At 36.9% G+C, this 21,682-nt stretch overlaps 1 protein-coding gene across 1 annotated transcript in view; it reads left to right on the top strand.

The window, feature by feature from the left end:
- Positions 1 to 21,682, top strand: part of LOC150108616 (uncharacterized) — a 58,465-nt gene that overhangs the window by 19,294 nt on the left and 17,489 nt on the right. The window contains exon 2 of the mRNA XM_090390493.1: positions 10,768 to 10,878. Within this exon, the coding sequence (XP_090246619.1) occupies positions 10,768 to 10,878 (111 nt within the window). The remainder of the gene's footprint in view (positions 1 to 10,767; positions 10,879 to 21,682) is intronic.

Below are 21,682 nucleotides of genomic sequence, written 5' to 3'. Positions count from 1 at the left end.
TCAAGGTGGAAGTTTGATGGTATGGGCTGGAATAAGTATAGGTGGCCATACTGATCTCTATTTTATCAGAAACGGTTCCTTAACAGCCCAAAGGTATTGCGATGAGATTTTGGAACCTATAGTTCGTTCATATGCTGCTGCAATTGACCAAGAATTCATTTTTATGGATGACGGTGCTCATCCACACCGTGCAAATTTGGTACAAGAGTGATTTGAGGAAGAAGATATTGAACAAATGGACTTGCTTGCCTGTTCACCGGATTGTGATCCAGTCGAACATGCCTCGGATGCTTTAGGTAGGCTTGTTTCTGCTCGACTGGTGCCACCACGATCACTTCAGGAACTCGAAATTGCTCTCAGAGAAGAGTGGGGAAATATTACTATTATTACGGGCAACTCCAGGGAGTCATTAGACTCATCGAGGGAGGCCCCAAATCATATTCATCACAACTATTTGACATTCATACAGTATCTATCATACCTCGCCTTAAACTCATTCACTGTCACAGCATCCACCACAGACTCAGGGAGCGCATTCCACTTATTCACTACTCTAAAAGTAAAGAACCCAGCTCTAACACCTTTACTAACCACACTTTTTCCCAGTTTCCATGGATGTCCCCTAGTCCTCCCACAACCAGCCCTGTTCTCAAAAATATCTTCTGAATTAATTTTATAGAAACCCTTCAGTAATTTGAATGTCTCAATCATATCTCCCCTCCTCTGCCTATCAACCAATTTTTGCAACCCACAAATTTTCAACCTGTTCTCATACGGTTCATTCCACAGACCTGCTATCATCTTGGTCACTCGCCTCTGCATCCTCTCCACCTCCTCCCCATCAAGAAGAAACCTAGGTGACCAAATCTGAGCACAGTAGTCTAGATGGGGTCTTATCAAGGCTCGATACAGAGGAACAATAACCTGCTTGTCTCTGCTTGTCAACGTATTCTTCAGCAACCAAGTGATTTGATGAGCTGTTTTGGCCACTTTTGCAATGTGTCCCCTAAATTTCAATTCCTTATCTACCAACACTCCTAAATCTCGTGCCTCGTCAATTTCCTGGAGCACGGTTCCACCAATGCAGTAAACTGCCGCCAATCTTTTCACTCCAAAATGCATAACCTTACATTTTGCCACATTAAACTGACATCCATTCTCCTTAGCCCAGACCTCCAATCTATCCAAATCATCCTGCAAAATTTTGACGTCATCTGCATTCACTATTGCCCTACCCAACTTCGCATCATCCGCAAACAAATGAACTGTTCCTCTCAGATCATATCTTATATCATTTATGAACAAATTAAACAGCAGTGGTCCAAGAACAGATCCTTGTGGCACACCACTAGTCACAGGCCGTCTTGTGGACCCTACTCCCGAGTAAACCACTCTCTGATATCTCTCCGTCAACCACCCTCCTATCCATCTCACCAACCCTATGTCCATTCCCATATGCTGCAATTTACTGATTAGAATTCCATGTGGAATCCTGTCAAAGGCCTTGGCAAGGTCCAGTAGAATCACCGTAAACCCATTACCCTTATCCAGTTCAGCCGTCACTGTGTTATAATACGTGAGCAAGTTACTGAGGCATGACCTACCCTTCACAAAACCATGCTGTCCCCGATACAGTATCCCATTTTCTTCTATCCAATCTTGTATTTTCCTCTTGACTATTTTCTCTAAGACCTTGACAATGATTCCTGATATGCTAATCGGTCGGTAATTTACAACAGCAGTCTTGGAACCACCTTTATGCAGTGGAACTATTTTCCCCTCTTTCCACCCGCTCAGGACTAACCCAGACCCGAGACTCAAATTAAACAAAATGGTCCAGGGTACTGACAATTCTTTAGCTGCTTCTCGTACAACACGAGCTGGTATACCATCCAATCCCACAGATGTATTGACATTGAGGTTATGCAATAGACTACTCACCTCCACTTCATTAACCACAATTCCCGTATAATCTACTGGTTTATTCGTTTCTGCAATGTCACCACCTGGATGATATACTTTTGCAAAGTGCTCACTCAGTAACACTACTATCTCAACTGATTCAGTTACCTCCCTACCATCGGCATTCTTTAAAATCAATCTGCCATGTACATTTTTCCTTTTACTTGCTACATATCTAAAAAACTGTTTAGGATTCTCTTTAGCCTGCATGGCCAATGTTCTTTCGTAATCCTTTTTTGCTTTTCTTACCACACTCGTCACCCTTCTGGCCTGCGCTTTATACCGTTCATGTGCCTGCCGGTCACCCTTCTCCTTAAATTCCCTCCATAGTTGTTTCTTTTTTTGCAACTCAAGCTTAATGGTGTTATTCATCCATTTAACCCCTACTTGATTTATTATTCGGACTCTAGGTATACAGTCAGCCATTGCTTCATGCAAGCACTTCTTAACTACCTCCCATGCACTATCAACTTCTAGTCCTTGCAGTTGTACATGCCATGGCACTGAACCAATCAAACTCCTAAGCTTGTCATACTTTCCAGCCCGATAATTCCACATGTACCCTGTCTTAATTGAAAATTCTACACCTTTAACCACCTCCCAAGTTAAGACCCTATGATCACTCTCACCGATTGGTGGCAATGTGGTCATATTTGTTACAGCCAAATCCTCAGATGTAATTACTAGGTCAAGCACTCTCTGACCCCTAGTATTTTCCATTACATGCTGTCGCAGATAGTTATCCCTTAATTACCGCATAAAATCGAGTTCCTTCCTCCCGTGTGTCCTCTCCTCACTCCAATCAATGCGACCATAGTTGAAATCTCCCATAATAATTACCCTCCTTCCACCCATTTCTTCTATTTGCTTGTGCATACTGTCACCACCATCTTTTCCATCACCTGGTCTATAGCAGCACCCAATTGTATATTTAGTTCTGCTAGCCACAATCTCACACCAAATGGCCTCAAATGTGCTCTTTTCTCTATCCTGCAATTCAACTTCTATTCTCCTTGGCTGGAGCTCATCAGCTATCATCAACAATACTCCTCCCCCCATTTTATTCTCTCTGTCATTCCTGAACACACTATACCCATCACATTCAATCCCACTAGTTATATCATCTACAGTCAGCCATGTTTCACTAATACCTATAACTTGTGGTCTGGAAGTGCCAACCATGGCCAAAAACTCTTCCTTCTTGTTCCTAATACTCCTAGTATTAGTGTACATGAATTTAAGACCCCCATTAGCCCCAACCCTACCTTGATGCCTTATATTAAATATCCCACTCAGATTTGTTGTCCTTATTTGCTCTGGCATATTATATTCGTTCTTACATTCAACTGCCTCCATAAGGACTGTATCTCTACTCCCCCCCCCCTAACAAATCTAGTTTCCCTGAATTTGCACATCCACTACATTCAGCAACACTTTCTCAAGTCTTCTTACACCGTAACCATTCAAATGCAAGCCATCCATCTTATATAGATCCTTTTGCCCATCAAACTCACTCCACACATCCACAAATTCCACACCACTCGTCATACATAACCCACGCATAAAGTCATTTGCAATTATAGCCCTCCTTTTAAACATTTCACTGTCATACCGTGACAAAAGGCTAATCATTCTAACTCTCTCACTCTTTTCTTTTGCTACCTCAAACAATTCATTCAGGTCTTCTATCATTTCCATTTTATCTCCTTTCAAATCATTCGTACCTGCCACAACAATCATTTCTTTCACCCTTTCCTTTTGCTCTCTAATAGACGCAGTTACGTCCTTTATGGTCGCACCAGGTTGGTACGATTTTGTCAAATCCTCTACTAACACACCTCGTACTAACGAGTCTCCATACAGCACTCTATCCTTCATTTTGTTCATGTTCACATTCATACGTCTATTTTTCCTGTCATACCTTTTATTATTGGTTGGTTCATTCAGTCTACTTTTGTTCATGCACTCTAGCTGCTGTTTTGCTCTTTCTATCGCACTATTCAACAATGCGATCTCACTCAATGCGTCTGAGAAACCATTTATACTATCATTCACACTTTCTACATTCACACTCTCACAATTTTCATGTACAACCTTGTCGTTTCTTGTCATATCCCTATTTCCTTCATTCTGAAGGTTGACAAAAATATCACACTCACGATCCGAAATACACTTCAATTCCTCATTCTCCCTACATTTTTTACACACATTCAATCCTTTATTAACATCTAACCACACTCCGACCGCACTCCGCAAAGCGTACATTTCACAGCTAGTACACTGACTCATTTCTTTTATGCTACCGTTCTTTGATAACGATGGCGAACCTTCATTACTGGCCGCTATTTTGCTTCGCACAGGTGCCATACTTATCTCTAACGTGTTTTGTCAAATTATACGTTATAACACATTATACGTTATATCCCACAAGAACTGTTTGATCATCATATCTGGTCCATGCAATCAAGAGGTGCCACTGTTTTGGCTGTTAATGGAGATCATATGCCCTATTAAAAATTAACAAAAGCGTTTTTGGCTATTCTTGTTGTTCTTGTTAAAATTATTTCATGCTAAAATGTATAATTTGCTAAATTTGTAATAAATATCGATTATTTAAACAGTATCTCATCAATTATACCCTATCCATCAGAAATTAGTAAGAAATATTTATTCATGTATAGTGTACACAATAGTTATAATTATTTGCAGAAATTTATAATTATCTGACAGAAACTAAAATATCCTTTAATTGTTTTGAGCAGTGTATATACCAGATACACAAATGGAAAACACTGGACAAATTCTCGTGTCCTGCCTGAAGGTTAAGTACAACACAAGTTGATTTATCTCTTCTCCTCTAAAAAAAAGTGAAGTAAATCGTTTTATTAGATTTTATCTACCTTTTCCAGATGTTCTGTTTATCTAAGAGGTAATACAAAAAATTGTAAAGTAACAAATGAAAAGAATTACTACTTTCTTTTTCCCTTCCATAGTTAAGAAATTAAAAACAAGCAAGAAAATGAGCGAAGAGTTAACTGCAGAAACTGTCAGACTTTTTTTGTTCATGATGGTATCAGCATCCAACAGCAAGGAATGACTGCCGTTAATGACTTGCCAAGTTGCTGGACTGTCGATTTCAAAAAAAAAAAGACAAGACAACTTCTGTGTGAAGTATAAATGGCTAAAATCTTCAAAAGAGAGGTTTTGATGTAGGACCTTTGTTAGGGTATATGTTGCTCCTAAATCCAAGGCAATATGTAATTTTTTTAAGGTGTTTATTTAATGGCTGAAATAAAATTTTTCTGGTTTTCGTTGACCTCAAAACCAAAATTTAAGCATTGTCTTAGTTGCTTAATGAGTTATGACAGTCCTGCTTGTATATTCATTATGTAAATGTGTGGGAAGAATTTGGAGTGGAAAAGATTAGCTTGAAGATTTCTAAGGAATGAGCACACAGTGAAGTTCCCTATTTTGGCAAAAGTAATAGTAACAGTAACAGTAATAGCTACAATCTTGAAGAAAGAAAACATTATTATTATTACGTGACACCTCTAGGGAGTCCAAGGACTCATCGAGGGAGGGCACCTTCTCAACAACTCCGTCTCCACCAACTACAACAAACCAACTACCATCATCTACACCAACGCAATCTACCTCCTACCACCACTGGTATTTTCACAGACAATCACAAACATCCAGTGCCCACAGCAGGATTCGAAACCGCAGCCTTTTGGCTGGAGAGCGGATACACTAATCACTCAGCCAACCAGGTTGACTAGATTATCACATTATGAAATAACAATATAGATACTTTTTTAGTTTTCTTTTCATATCTTCAGTGTGTGTACACGTGCGCTCTCTCTCTCTCCAGATGACCACCTTAATATGAAGGTCATCATCATCAGGAAATTAAATTTATTATTCTTAATATGGTAGCATTCTCCATAATTTTACCAAAATTGAATATCAATTTTAACATTAGAAAAGTCCAAAAATTGATTTATGCTGATATCTGTAATTTGGGATTTTAACATTTCAGTATTGAACCCTCATCAGAAAAGCCAAAAGTTGATATTATGATGTCTTTTTTTTTAGCAATTGTTTGAACATTTAATTGTTGTCTACCATAATAAGGCAAGAACTATAGGCTGGTGATTATGGCAGACTCAGGAGGCGGCTTGCATCGATATCATGAAATGGGAAATTGTGTGGGAAGGAAATCAGTGCTGCTTTGGTCTCTACTCAGGAAGTATCTGGCTGAGGCAATGACTGAGTGTATTCCAAAGGTCAGGAGATTAAATAAGGTAGGTGTAAAATGGATGATTGAAGAGGTGAAGCATACAATCTGGAAGAAAAAGGCATTGTGGAGATGGCACAAGATGAATGGAGATAATCAGTTACATGAGAAGAAAAGGGTGATAATTAGTTTTTTAAATATTGTGTTTCTTGTGTGCAGCTTTGCATGTGAGTAAAATGGTAGTGAAACATAAGATGGTGTGAAAGACAAATGCAAGTATCATAAATTTTTCGAAAATGGTCAGATGCCGTGAATGCAGTTATGTATGCTTGGGAAGAGATTGAAGATGTTTATGTGGAGAGGATAAATAGGAGAGATGAGAGAGTATGGGCCAAGAAGTTAGCATACTTATGGATTATGAGCTATCACTGAATGTAAGCAGTAGCGGGCAAAAGATTGTGGATGTAATTACGGAGTAAGCGGAGTTGACAGCACGGCTGAGTGGTTGAACAGTAATGGTAAGACAGTGGGCAAAATTGGTGATGAGTTATTTATTTTGATTGGTAAGACAGCATGCATAGATGGCTATGGTAAGAGAGATGGAGGCGAGTTAGCAGGAGTTAGTGGTAAGACAGTGGATGTGTGAGGTAGTGAAAATGCCATTTGTGTAAATGGTACTGGAAAACTAATTGAAGATATGAAAGCGGAGTTATTAAAGATGAGGCAAGAGATTAGATGCATGAGGAATGAACTCAGGAGAATTATGGATTTGCATGGGAATGTAAGGAAGAATTGGAGTAAAGATCTGAAAGAAATATTGAATGATTTGAATGGCAATGTACAGAGATTCGATGATAAGAGATGTGGTAAGTGAAAATGTTCACAAGGTCTTTTCTGGGAGGTAGAATGAGCAGGATGGTTGAAGCATTGGATAAGAGGAGTATGTAGCAAAAGAGTTGGTAGTGGTAGTCATTATGGAATGAGGAAGGATATGGGAAGGAAATCAATGCTGCTTGGTCTCTACTCAGGAAGTATCTGACATAGGCAATGATGAGTGTATTCCAAAGGTAAGGAGATTAAATATACTAGGTGTGAAATGGATTACTGAAGAGGTGGAGGCAACACAAGATGAATGGAGATAATCAGTTACATGAGGAATACAAAGAGCAAGCAAGGAAGGTGACTTACTTAGTAAGGGTAGCAAAAGTGTGGTATGAGCTGCAGTTAGCAAATGATGCTAAAAGAAATCCTAGGGAGTATTTTTGATATGTCACCAGTAGAAGGAAGAATGATATAGGGAGAATGATAAACACTGAGGAGGATATAGTAGAGGTGTGTAATGAGCAGTGAAAGTATTCCATCCTTGTGATTGTAACATAATGCAGAACTTAAGAGCATTGAGAATGGGGGAGGAATCACTGATGGCGAATTTGCAGGAGGTATATGAGGAATTGAATAAACTTGATGTCAACAAGACCATGACACTTGCTGGTATATCATCGCGTGTCTTGAGGGAGTTCCAGGGAGTTATCAACAGCTTTAATGTACATTTTTAATGAGTCATAGATTAGCCCAGGTTCCAAAGGAGTTGAAAGATGGCAAAATCGTTCGACTTCTTCTAAGTCACTTTATTATGGATGAAATATATCGAATAATTCACTTTGTATCCATGTTATTTCAATGGCAACCAAATGTTATTTCAATTTCAATAAGCATTTCACCTCCATGTTTTTAATGATGAATAAACTTAGCATGGTGGTCCAGTAGTTAAAACAACATTACTTGCATGGGTTTGTTTTTGAAGACTAAAAGAATGAGTACTATAAGAAGACGAGAAAAAAAAAATGTTCAACAATCATGTTCAGCATTGTGTACTGACATTTTTGCTCTTTACATCATTTCCTAGGCACAGATAATTTCAGACACACGAAGAAAGGTATATCAAACCATGAGTTTGCTGTGAGTACAGCAAACTACATGACAAGCTCAATTTCCTTAGAGAAGGAATCCAATAATGGGAGTGGAAGGTTTTAATGTTCAAACAATAGAGTTTAATAATAGACATGAGTACATTTGCTATTTTGAAGTTTTATTATTATCATCATCATGATGATGATAATAATAATAAAGCCTGCAATGAGTCTTGACTCCATACAGACCTCCATGGAGTCAAGACTCATTGTGGGAGGTCCCACTCTAACATGCACAACTCGTCATATCTCGACTTAAATGCATTCGCTGTCCCTGCACTCGCCACACTCTTAGGCAATGCATTCCAATCACCTACCACTCTCCATCCATGCAAAAAAATCTACTCCTCATCCCAACCTTATACAGCTTCCAGGGATGGCCTCTCATTCTCTCTGTCTCCAGATATTTTAAGAAAAATCTAATCCACGCTAATTTGGTAATTATAACTTATCAACTTATACATCTCAATCATTTCTCTCCCTCTTCCTTCTATGCACTAGGCTCTGTAATTTGCATTCTCTCAATCTGTACTCATATTCCATTTCAGAGACCAGAAACGAATTTAATCAATCCTCTCTGAACCTCTCCAACATTTCATCATACTTTCAAAAACCTGGCAACTAAATCTGTGCACAGTAATCCATATGAAGCCTGATCAAAGTCTTGTACAATGGAATCAAAACATCCTTACTTCTGCACATTAGTGTTCTCCATATCATTCCCATATTCCACTATGGTGTCCTCACAATTTCAGCAAAAGTGTCCACGAAATTTCAAGTCCCTATCCAATATTATCTCCACCTCCTCTAAAATATCCCCACCAATCCAATACTTTGCATCCCATCTTTGCTTCCCAAATTTGAAAACCTTACTTTGCAACATTAAATTGACATCCCCATACACTCACTCATTCAGAGTCTATTTAGGGCTCTCCCCAAGTTTGCATCATCTGCAAACAAATGTATTTCACCATTTAAGCCCTTTCTAATGTCATTTACATACAGATGCAAAATAAACAATGTCCCCAAAACAGGCACACCACTAGTGACGTTCCTCTTCTGGGATATCCTCCCCCCCCTCCATACACAACCTGTTGATACCTATCATACAGCAAATCTTCAATCCGACATACTAATCTACTATCCAACTCCATCATCCAATTTAACTACTAGTTTGTCATGTGGTAATGTATCGAAAGCTTTTGCAAAATCAAAATATACTACTGTATATGCATACTCCTTGTCCAATGTATTCTTCACATGGTATAAATAAGCAGATTGCTAAAACAATCTTCCTTTAACAAACCCATTCTGTCCATTAAAGAGAATTTCACCTGTCCACCCAGTTATGAATCCTTGTCCTCACTAGCTTCTCCAAAACCTTGACCACAACTCCAGACAAGAAGATTGGCCCATAATTCGAAGCCTTAGTATCACCTTCAGGCAACTCTCATAGGTAAATATGACTTCTCCATTGCTTCTGCCTTAGTATCACCACTTCTGGGTCTGGCTCCCACTGACGAGACCTCAATAAAGGTCGAAACTGGTCTGGATAGTGGCGGCCCTTCCCTTAATGTTAAGTATTACACATGTCTGCAAGGAGATGTGCTTTGCATTATGGGAGATATTAAGACAAGGAGTGATGAGAGCTTGGTCCGCCTTTACCATGAGTTGCCTCAGCACTGAAGATACTTTAGGTGCAAACTTTGTTTGCTTACACTTGGATAAAGGAATAAACTAAATTTATTATCAATAAATCCAGCGTAATTTAATAATAAGGTGGTAAACCTTTTGGCAACTCGTATAGGTAAATATGACTTCTCCATTGCTTCTGCCTTAGTATCTCCACTTCTGGGTCTGGCTCCCACTAACGAGACATCAATAAAAGTTGAAACCAGTCTGGATAGTGGCCCTTCTCTTAATGCATAGCATTATACATGTCTGCAAGGAGATGTGCTTTGCATTATGGGAGATATTAAGACAAGGAGTGATGAGAGCTTGGTCCACCTTTACCATGAGTTGTCTCAGCCCTGAAGATACTTCAGGTGCAAGCTTTGTTTGCTTACACTTGGATAAAGGATTAAATTAAATTTATTATAGTCTAACCAAGTTGGAAAAAACTTCCAAAAAATTTCATCCATATACTGTATATATGACCATTTGGGTGTTTAATAGGAATATGTGAACTGCTTTATAAATAATTTTATCAACTTCATCTTCTCTATTTATTGAGAAAATTATATTAATATACAAAACAATGTTTACAAGGCACAAAAGGGTGTTCAGTTTTTATGCTAGCAGATTTTGACTGCAATTTCTTCTCTAAGGAAGCAGCCAGTTCCATTTTTCATTCCTGTTGTTATATCTTGAATGGGATTGATTAATATTAGCAATACATAGGTCATCCTTATACCACCTACTTATAACCCATCTGAATGATAATTTAAATGGTAGTTCAGTATCATAGTTGCCAACTAATTAAATTGATATAATGTTATATATTTATTGGTAAATATTAAAGTTATTTTACTTAATTAGAATACATTCATTTGCTACCACTAAAATAAAACTTTAAATATTTAATTTTTAATATTTCAGCCCTTGGAATTCTGATCCATTTCTTTGCACAGATTTGTTTCCACTTCATGCTATTGAACATACTGATGTTATTTATTCAGAACCCCTAGAATCAGACTATGATATTGGCAGGTAATGTGTACAGTGTCAAAGTATTCCTTGATTGTTAGAAAAACTACTGTTGAATATAATGATACAAACTTGAAATTTTTGATTACTTTTGTTTCTTTAATAATATGTGTCGATAATGACATTGCTATTGTAATTTTTTGCTTTTTTTTAATAGCCAGTATACATAAAATTAATAGAGTTAGCTAATCTTAAGGAATCGCATTGTCTGCATATATTCTCTTTCTTATTACACAGTTTGTCATTTTATAGCTGTTGGGGATGTATCAAAACAGTGAGCAGCTAGTTTGCTTATTTTTGCTCTACATCCAATTACATTAGCAAATATATCCAAGCAACAAATATATTAGCAACATCCAAGCTTAAATATATATATTTAAGCTTGGATGTTAATTTTTCAGTTTTTATGATCTAATGGAAGAAATAGATATTTAAGAAAATAATTAAAATAATTTATCTTTCAGTTTTAATATTGGAAGATAAGTTAGTTCAGTTTGTAGAACTAACCTCTATCAGTCTCATAAGTTATAACTGAATCCTCTATTTCTCTCTATGTGAGCTTAGTACAAAAATGATATATATCACTGGGTGGAGAATCATAGTCTCTAGTTCCATTGCAGTAAGTGGCACTGCAATTAGTCGCATGAATGCATCACATAAGTTCAAAATGGTGGCTGTTATAATGCATATGTGGCAGTTTAATTCATTACTATAGTAGATATGTGTCTGATGGAAATTCATACCCATCTAAAAATGTGTATGGAAATGATACTGCCAATGTTAGCACAGTTAGATGCTTGATTAGATGCTTTAAGAGAGGTGAAACTGACCTCTTGCACCAATTTATGTACAAGGGATGCTGTTACAATTGGCTTGACTGATTTCCCCATATAACTCACAACTTGGGTTCAAATTCTTTTTATATGGTACTCATTTAGAAAAGATAAAAAATGAATGCAAAGTAAATGTTTAATAAATGCATTAGTTACTGCAAATTTTTATCAATTTTATTCGTCCACCTTTTCTGAAGTCTTTGTTCTTGATGCTCTCTGACCTTTGCAAGTCACTGCGACTTTTCCCTTCAGGAACTTTCTTTTGTTTTTTATTAATCGTGCAAGATTTTATAATGGTGTGGCAGAGAAGACTAAGAATGGCGATGTGGAGAAAAAACGTAAGGATAGTATCAATGAACAAAAGAAAAAAATTAAATAAAAAATTAAGCATGTGATACAGAGAAAAACGGCATTGTGGAGGCAGCATAAGAGAAGTTGAAATAACCAATTTCATGAGGTCTACAAACACTAGGCAAGGAGGGTGACTTGGTTGGTGAGAGTAGCTAAAGAGAGGTATGAACAGCAGTTAGCTAATGAAGCCAAAAAGAATCCTAGGGAGTTCTTTCGATATGTAGTCAGCAAAAGAAAGGATGATTATGGACGGATGACATTGATTGGAGAAAATGGTATAAAGACAGCTGTTGCAGAATGTGTGGTGGAGATATTTAATGAGTAGTTCATAAAGATCTTTCAATCTTGTGAATGTGACTTTAAGGAGAGATTGACAGCAGTTGATGATGGGAGGAGAGACTGACTGTGAGTAAGAGATGTTTGGGGAGTTGAGTAAGCTAGATGTAAATAAGGCTGTGGGACTTGATAATATATCACCGTGTATTCTGAAGGAATGTGCCAGGGAGTTCACACCTGCCTTGACATATTTTTTTAATACGAGTCTTGCACTTGGTCAAGTTCCTAAGGAGGGCAAGATTGTGTCACTTCATAAAGGAGGTGTCTAACTCAAGCATCAAACTATAGGCCTATCTATGTGTCAGGTGTTGTGGTTAAGTTGTTGGAGAAGCTTGTGAGAACTAGGATCCAGAGTTGGGTTGACAACAATGGTATTATCTTTGATGGACAGCATGGATTTGCTAAAGGGAAGTCATGTTTTAGTAATCTACTTACTTATTACAATAAAGTGACTGCTTCCTTGGACAGAGGAGAAGAATACACAGTAATATACTTGGATTTCACAAAGGCTTTTGATAGAGTACCTCATGATAAGTTGACAGTCAAACTAGAGCAGATGGGGTTGGATATTAGATTAGTGCATTGGATTGGAGACTGGCTATCTGATAGGTATCAATAAGTTGTGAATGGGGTTGCAATATCCAGGAAAAGGAATGTCACTAGTGGAGTGCCTCACTGGTCTGTTTTAGGGCCATTACTGTTTAACTTGTATATTAATGATATTGGTGAAGATTTGGATGGATATATTCAGTTGTTTGCAGATGATGCAAAGTTGGGACGAACCATAAAGAGTAGTGAAGATGTTGTGGCCTTGTAAGAAGACTTGAATAAATTGAGTGATTGGGCACGGAAATGGGGATGTGAGTTCAATGTTGCAAAATGTAAGGTTTTAAAATTTGGAAAACAAAGATGGGATGCAGAATTTATGCTTGGTGAGAATATATTGTTGGAGGTAGAGGAAATAAGAGATCTGGGAGTGATAGTGGATAAGGATCTAAAATTTAGCGGATACATTGCCAAAATTGTGAGACAACACAAAGGCTTCTGGGGAATGATGTGGAGGACACTGACGTGTAGAAGTAGGGAGATTCTTGTTCTGTTGTATAAGGCTTTGATTAGGCCACACATGGACTATTGTACCCAAATTTGGTCACCGGGTTTTCAGAAGGATGAGGAGATATTGGAAAGGGTCCAAAGGCGACTGACTAAGGTAGTTTCTGACCTCTGGAATGTTGAGTATGAGGAAAGATTGAGAAGATGTAATTTGCAGAGTCTGATGGAGAGGGGGAAGAGGGGAGATATGATAGAGACCTACTAGTTGGTAAGGGGTTGTTATAAGATCAATGGTGGAGAAGTTCTACAGAGAATAGTGGGAGATCAGAGGAGAACCAGAGGTCATCCCTGGAAACTGTATAAAGAGGGTGTGAGTAGGGGAGTGAGAGGCAGGTTTTTTCCGTGCAGAGTTGTGAATGATTGGAATGTGCCTTGCCTGAGAGGGTGGTGTCTGCAAGGAGTTTGAGTGTGTTTAAGACATGGTATGATGAGATGTGTGTGTGATAAAAGGACCTCCCAGATGAGTCTTTGATTCCATGAGGTCTTGGGGTAATAATAATAATCCAGACAACTTTTTTTTTTCTGGCTCATTATTTGACAAAGAAAGTTTTGTTTCTTTTGTGTTGAGCACAAACGATTACAAGCAATATCAAAACCTTACATATATTATGTATTATTAACTATTATCATATATACACTATATCAATTTTATATTACATTTTAGGTATTTTCCTGACTTTAGATCCTTTTAAAACCGAGCATGATAAGTTATAGAATTACTTATCGTGCAAGATTTTATAATGGTGTGGCAGAGAAGACTAAGAATGGTGATGTGGAGAGAAAAAAAGTAAGGATAGTATTAATGAACAAAGAAAAAAATTGAATAGAATAAAGAGATGGGCATTATTTGGCGATTCCATGATTAGGGAGTATGTATTGATGATGAAATTGTGCTTTCCTGGTGCAAAGATTAGAGATATCCATGACTAGTTTTTAGATAGAGAAAGTAAAAATTAATAATTCTGGCAAGAATAAATGATTTAAAAGGTGAACATGTATGAATGAGTTACCTGAAGAAGCACCAAAGAGAGAGACAGAGAATAAAATTTGTAAATCTTTTGTCAAGGTGTGATACAAGTGAACTGAGAAGAATGTAAATAAGTTTAATATGTAAATTGTGGAGGAGGATTAATATTTTTTGATGTGGGGAGTGAATTTGATGGATGAAAGAACTTGTGACTAATGGATTTCACTTGAGTGGATGTGAAGTTATTATTATCCTAAAACTCCATGGAGTCTTTAACTCCATGGGATCTTGGGATAATAATAATCTAGGACAGTGGTGGTGAACCTTTTTATATGCGCGTGCCAAAAGTTTACAAATCGAGTTGCTGATGTGCCGGTGCATACCAAAAATTTGCAAATCAAGTTGCTGACGTGCTGGGCAGTTTTTAATAGAGGAAAAATTAATAGAAAATTAATTAATTTATTTATAATATATATTATATATATATATAATTTAATTATTTATAATTTTATAAATATTTTATTTTATTAATAATATTTATTAATACATAAATTTATAATATTATTCAGTGTAAAATTGATTATCGTATAATTAAATTGATTTTAATGATATTGGTTTGGAAAAAAAAACGGCAGTGAGAAAAATATTTAGGCATTTTAACTCACCATAGACATCAGCTGAGCAGGGGAAGCAGCAGAAGGATGTCAACTTGTCGGCGAAACGCTTACCGTATTTACTCGAATATAACTTGCCCTCATGTATAACTCGCAACCCTGATTTTACTTTACGAAAAAATACATTGAAAAGTTTTACATATACCTCGCACACGAAAAATGTTTGAACATGTTCACGTCGAGGTGATAGTAACTCACTCCCTGCGGTTAACAATACTTCCTCCCCAACAACCATTATACTGCAGATGCAAGAAAAACAAGTAGTTTTATTGTGTCATTGAATAAGGAACAGATGTTAATACAGTCTGTGTAATATATTTCTTAACAAATAGTGCAATTAGAGACAGCTGTAATAAAAACGGCGCTAACTAATGAATCGCATTCCCCTCTCACAGAAACTATGCTGTATAAGCTCCAGCAAAACCATATGTTGCACTGGAAACACAGTATCTAACTAAAAACTATTGTCCAATTTTTCAGTTATATGAAATAAGTGTTTGTTTGATTGCATTTGAAATTCTAGATGTCATTATGACAGATCACAAAGGCTAACTTCAAATAAAATTCTACCATGAATTGAAACATGCCATATAATGCTTGTGTGAGTTCCCCTGCCAGCTCAGATGCAAACAAGCAGCAATAAAAATCAACCAAGGGTTGAAACTTTGTGTGAGTTGAGCCCACCAATAATGAGAAGTTCCATAGGAACAATAAACAACACCCCTTCATGAATGTGTTAAAAGTAAGAAATATATAGTGAGTGTTATAACAGTTGCAGATGTTATGGGATTCAATTGAAGAGGATTAGCATTTCAATTCAAAAATTGTTTGAATTGAAATGCTATTATCTTTGAGTTGTGTGATCTTTTGTTAATATCGCACCAATCACATGCACGTCTTCATAGCTGTTCTATCTATACTGGCCTACCATTGCTGTCTGTTTCGTGGTATGCTTTCACTTCTCATTAGTCATTCATGAAGGATTGTTCTTTATGTATCTCAAGTCTTGTAAATTAATGTTAATTTTTGCTTGGAATAATGGGAAGGAAGATTTTACTGTTTGGGTTTCTGAAAATTTCCTCATATATCTCGTGCTACAAATTTTTAGTTTTAATTATGGGGAAAAAAGTGAGAATTATATTTGAATAAATACGGTTTTATCACATACAATCACCCAATATTTATATATGCAAAGTATGTAATTTATTACATAAAAATGTATGAATCTCTCAATTTTAAACACTGGTTCCAACAATAATTAATATTTTGCATTTAAAACCACATCACTTTAACGCAGCAATTAAAATTTATTGAAAAAGTTAAACAGTTTCTTTTACTACAACGGAGTTTTTGAAAGTTTTAGTTATGGTAGTGAGAATTTTGTTGCTGTTATCTGTCCGTTAGCTTATTAATTCTGGGATGAATCGAAGTGACAGCCAAACAGAGACAGTCAGGAAGTTGCAAGCAGTTTGCCTGTTTTGTTATAAGCACAGTCATGACAGAAAATGCAGTTTCACAAATATATGTGGTGGAAAAACAAAGAAGAAATCTCATTGCTATTTCATGTAAATTTGGATATTCATTTTCATTCTTATCCAGAATTCGAATTACTCATAGAATTAAAAGTACTTTCTAGTCCTTTGTCTGATGATAATCCAAAAGTTGAAGGATTTCTTCATATGGGAAGGGGCTGTCTCTTTGTGTTCAACAAAGTGGTTCACATATTTTGCCTCTGGGGATCCTCATGTTTGGGATAAAACTTTTCAAACGACAACAACATCTGACACTGAATTGTGTGCATAGAAATCATTTGCTTCCATAATAGAATCTGAGTACGACTGACACATTTCATTATTTCTTTCTTAATCATGTTAAACCAGAGTTTCAGTTTCTTTTTGAATGATTCGACCTTGTTCAAAGCATTAAATTTTGTTATATCTGGAACTTGAAGTTTTAATTCAACCCGTTTATGTAAGAAAATATATCGCTGAGATATGCTAGCCTCGCTACCCATTTCTTATTCTGGAAATAGCTCTGCATTTATTGTGCACTTGTACATTCAGAGATTGATTATGGGTCCTAGGTTTACAGTTTTGCAAGTGACCTATCAGGGTATATATTAGCTAATGGTGGTTTTTGCACATTACCTGTTCAAAGCCTTTGTGTTGAATACAGTGAATCCCCCCCCCCTCCCATCGCTTAGACCAGTCTTATTACTTACACAATGACATGTCTTATTAATTAGAAATAGCTCAGCTTCCTTTCAGAGTTCATATAACCTCTCTTGAACTTCACTGCAGGACAGCCAATGGGCTTCCAAATGTTGAACGAGTTCGATGTCTGAAAATTCTCAATTACTCATGAATACTTCCATGTTTAAAAATATGCTGCTTTGTCACTGACATTTCCAGTGGTGGTTCATATATAAGCACCGCGACACTGCAGCATCCCCAAGGAAAAAAATGAAAAAATTAAATTTTGTTTCTGTTTATAAATAATAACAATGCTTACAAGATTATATAAATGCAACACAACATGTTAAAGGTTACAGCTTATGTGTTGACATTGATTGAATAGTTAATAATTGGAATTGTTCGATTAATACTTTAGATTATGAAACAAATGCACTGCGATCTAATGCAGTGTTAGAATTATCACATTAGGCCTGCAACTAGCCTCGCCGATATTTATTTGTGCTTCTCATTGCATGTTACAAGCGATTCTGACACTGATCGTTTGGCCAGTGTATCATATGCTTGCGCACGTTATTTCTGTGAGATATGAAACTTTTATTATTGGTGTTTGTTCATGGTGAGGGTGAAATATTTTTAATAAAGCAATTTTTTAATATGTAAATTTATTTATTAATAAATTGGTTACTGATTAGGAAAAAAATATATTTTTTATTTTGTATGTGTAGCACCACCACTTAAAATTTTCACTGGCCACCACTGGACATTTCCTACATAGATGTTATTTAGGTGTTCTGGGTCTGAGCTTTTTGTTACATTCACAAATATTATATTCTCCTCAGAATATTTCCACTATAAAATATTTATTCATGAAAAATGACTTTCAGATTAATACAATGGAACAAGGATCACTTCTACAAGTCAGTGCCTTCCACATCATTCCGAGAATTCTTTGTGTTGTCCTTACAATTTTGGCAATGTGTCCCCTAAATTTCAGATTCTTATCCACTGTCACTCCATGATCCTTTATTTCCTCCACCTCCAACAATATATCCCCACCATGCATGAATTCTACATCCTATCTTTCTTTGTTTCCCAGATTTTAAAACCTTACATTTTGCAACATTGAACTCGCATCCCCATTTCCATGGAGATTCACTCAATTTATTCAAGTCTTCTTGTAAGGCCACAGCATCTTCTCTACTTTTCATAGTTTGATGGAAGACTGAGGAAGGAGGTGGAGATTGCAAAGGAGCAATTTGGCTTCATACCTGGTCAATCGATGACAGATGCTATCTTTGGGTTACGACAGATGATGGAAAAGTTTTGAGAGGAGCAACGGGAGCTACATCTAGTTTTTATTGATCTGGAGAAAGCTTATGATAAAGTGCCAAGGCAAGAACTCTGGAGGTGTTTGAGGGAGAAGAAGGTACCGGAGAAATATCTCATGTTGGTGCAGGAGATGTAAAGAAATGTGAAGACAAGAGTTCAAACCTGCCTGGGAGAGACAGGAAGTTTTCCAGTGACAGTTGGCTTGCATCAAGGGTCAGCATTAAGTCCACTCCTGTTTAATATTGTGATGGAGGAGGTGAGAGAAGCGTGCCTTGGACTGTGTTGTATGTAGATGACATCATGCTGTGTGCAGAATCAAGAGAAGAAGTGGCAGTTAAACTGGAAAATTGGAGGGTACTGATAAGAGGGTACTGATCAACCTTAAAGGCAAAATGTACAGGACAGTAGTGAGACCAGCTATGACCAATGTTCTCTCTAATTTTTTGCTATGCATGTGTGCAAAATTTGCCTTCTTTTGAAAAGAACGTGCACACCCATACGAGTCACCATACTGATCATTTAAGCAAAAAAGTTAAAAGATTTTAGTTCACTCTTTACCTTCTGGTGTCAATGGGATATCAGCCAGGTCACCCCAACTCCCCACCGTGTTCCCACACGCGGCAGTAGCCTCCCCAGTAAACAGTCGGAAATCACGATTCACAGGCCTTGGGCATGACTCGATCTGATACTTCGTGCATGTGAGGCCAACATGATACCGACTGTACTAGATAGGATTCTAAGTGTGCGTATTATTACCATCACCAAGTAAGTTCTGTGACATCAATCACAGAGCTAACATAAATATTTTATATGTATTTGATATTGATCTGATTAGAAGTAAGAAATAAAGTAAAAAAAAAAGATAACATTAGTGACTGATTGCCTTTAATTAAATTTTCTAATTTTGCAAATAATTCTAAACATACATAATAAAATATTCCAATGATTAATTCTCACCTTCTTAAACATTCATATTAAGTCCGTTACTAATTCTCATCTTGTTTAGTTCTAGCTTCTATCTCTTTATATTTTCTCTCTTCTGTCTTTGGTGTTCACCCACTCTTTATACACACCAGCTAAATTAATTGAATTTCCATATAATTGGTAACTTTTCACTCTCATTAGCATATCCAAATGACGTTCTCCTAAACAGTTTCTAAGTTGGTTTTTTATTTGATTCATTAGACTAAAACCTTTCTCACAGTCTGCACTAGATGCAAGGAAGCCTCCTGCAATATCCATCAACTTTGCCAAATCACAAAACTGCTCATTTTGAAGAGCAAATGCAACCATTTGTGTAAAATTTGATATCATTTGGGATGTTTAAAGCTGTATAACTGAGAGGAGACCTCCACATAGCCTTTAAAGGAATGCAGAGAACTGACCAGGGCTTCTGACCTAATGTCCAATCCTCACCTTCTCATGGTGCACCCTGTTCGGTATCTACCTGGATACCGAACGAACGAGGATGGGCTGGCAATTTGGGATTTAGCCGACCAAATTGTATTCTTATTGGCTTAAACCAATACAGAAAATGATGGTACAACATGACAAAATTTCATGCCGGCTGGGGCATCGCCCGGTTAAACAAGGCCCCCGTTGTTTTCACCAGGGAACCAGGGCGAACAGCAAAAAGTCAGCTACTGGAACAAATTTGAAAACACACCCTAACTCAACATCACCAGAGTTAAAGATTGGTACTATCAATGTAAGAAGCCTGAATGGCAAAGAAATGGAGCTAGCTGAGGAATTAGATAAGTACCAGATCGACATAATAGGGGTGACTGAAACAAAAAAGACAAAACTGGTGAGATCTTCCTGCGCAATAAATACAAATGTTATATTCAGGCAATGACAATCAAGGAAAAGAATGGGTAGCCATAGTATTCAACACTAAATACGAAGCTAATCTTCTTGAATGGCAAGCAGTCTCAAGTAGAGTGATGTGGGCAAATATCAGAATGTGGAATTGGACAATGAGACTCATTTGTGCCTATGGTCCCACAGAAAGTTCTACTAAGGTGGAAGTGGAGAAATTTTTTGATGCTTTAGAAAAAGCAACTGACACAACGAAAAAGGAAAAGTTGGTATTTGTTGGGGATCTAAATAGCAGAGTAGGAAATGATTGTCAGACATACAAAAATATTTTGGGAAAATTTGCAGAAAAGAGCAAAGCTAATAATAATGGCAAATATCTGTTGAATTTCTGCTCAGGACATGGACTGGTTATTACTAACACTGTGTTCCAACATAAAAATGTGCACAAATTCACATGGAGAGAAGAGGCAAGGAATAAGAAAAGTCTCATTGACTATGTTATTGTTGATAATGATGTTTTTTCCTTGTGCAGGACACCAGAGTGTACAGAGGATTTGAAATTGGAAGCGATCACTATTTAGTCTTGAGCAGGATAAAATTGAATTTCGTATTGAAAAGAATAACATATAAGAAAGTTTTAAAGCGAATAAAAGTTGAGAAGCTCTCAGATGTGAACTGTAGACTAAAATACACAAAGATTATTGAAGAAGACAAAATGAAAGAGTTTGAGAACAGGAACCAAACCTTGGAGATTCAGTGGCAAGCCTTGAAGAAAACCCTGATTGATTCAGCTAGAGAGGCATGTGGTGAGGTTGTCTGCAAGGATAGAAAAATCAGAACTCCATGGTGGACACAGGAAGTTAAAGAGGCAGTGAAGGAAAAGAAGAAAACATATCAAAAGTTCCTGTCAAATAAGTCAGCTTGCACTCTTAGAGAATATAGAGACAAATGCAAGAAAGCTAAACACTGTGTAAAACTAGCTAAACAAAAATCATGGGAGGACTTTGGCAAAAACATAGAAAATAAATATAAAGAAGGTGGTAAGATATTCTGGAGGTTGTTGAAGAAGCTTAGAAATGGAGGAAAGAGTGCTGTAAAAGGAGTTAGAGATGATAAAGGTTACATGAAAACAGGAGAAAAAGATATCCTTGAAGTATGGAGTAATTACTTCGAAAAATTGCTAAATGAAAT

Source organism: Typopeltis vanoorti, chromosome 3, assembly GCF_054136105.1.
Source record: "Typopeltis vanoorti isolate ZY-2024b chromosome 3, IOZ_Tvanoo_1.0, whole genome shotgun sequence".
Taxonomy (NCBI): domain Eukaryota; kingdom Metazoa; phylum Arthropoda; class Arachnida; order Uropygi; family Thelyphonidae; genus Typopeltis; species Typopeltis vanoorti.
This window is presented reverse-complemented; position numbering and strand designations above follow the sequence as displayed.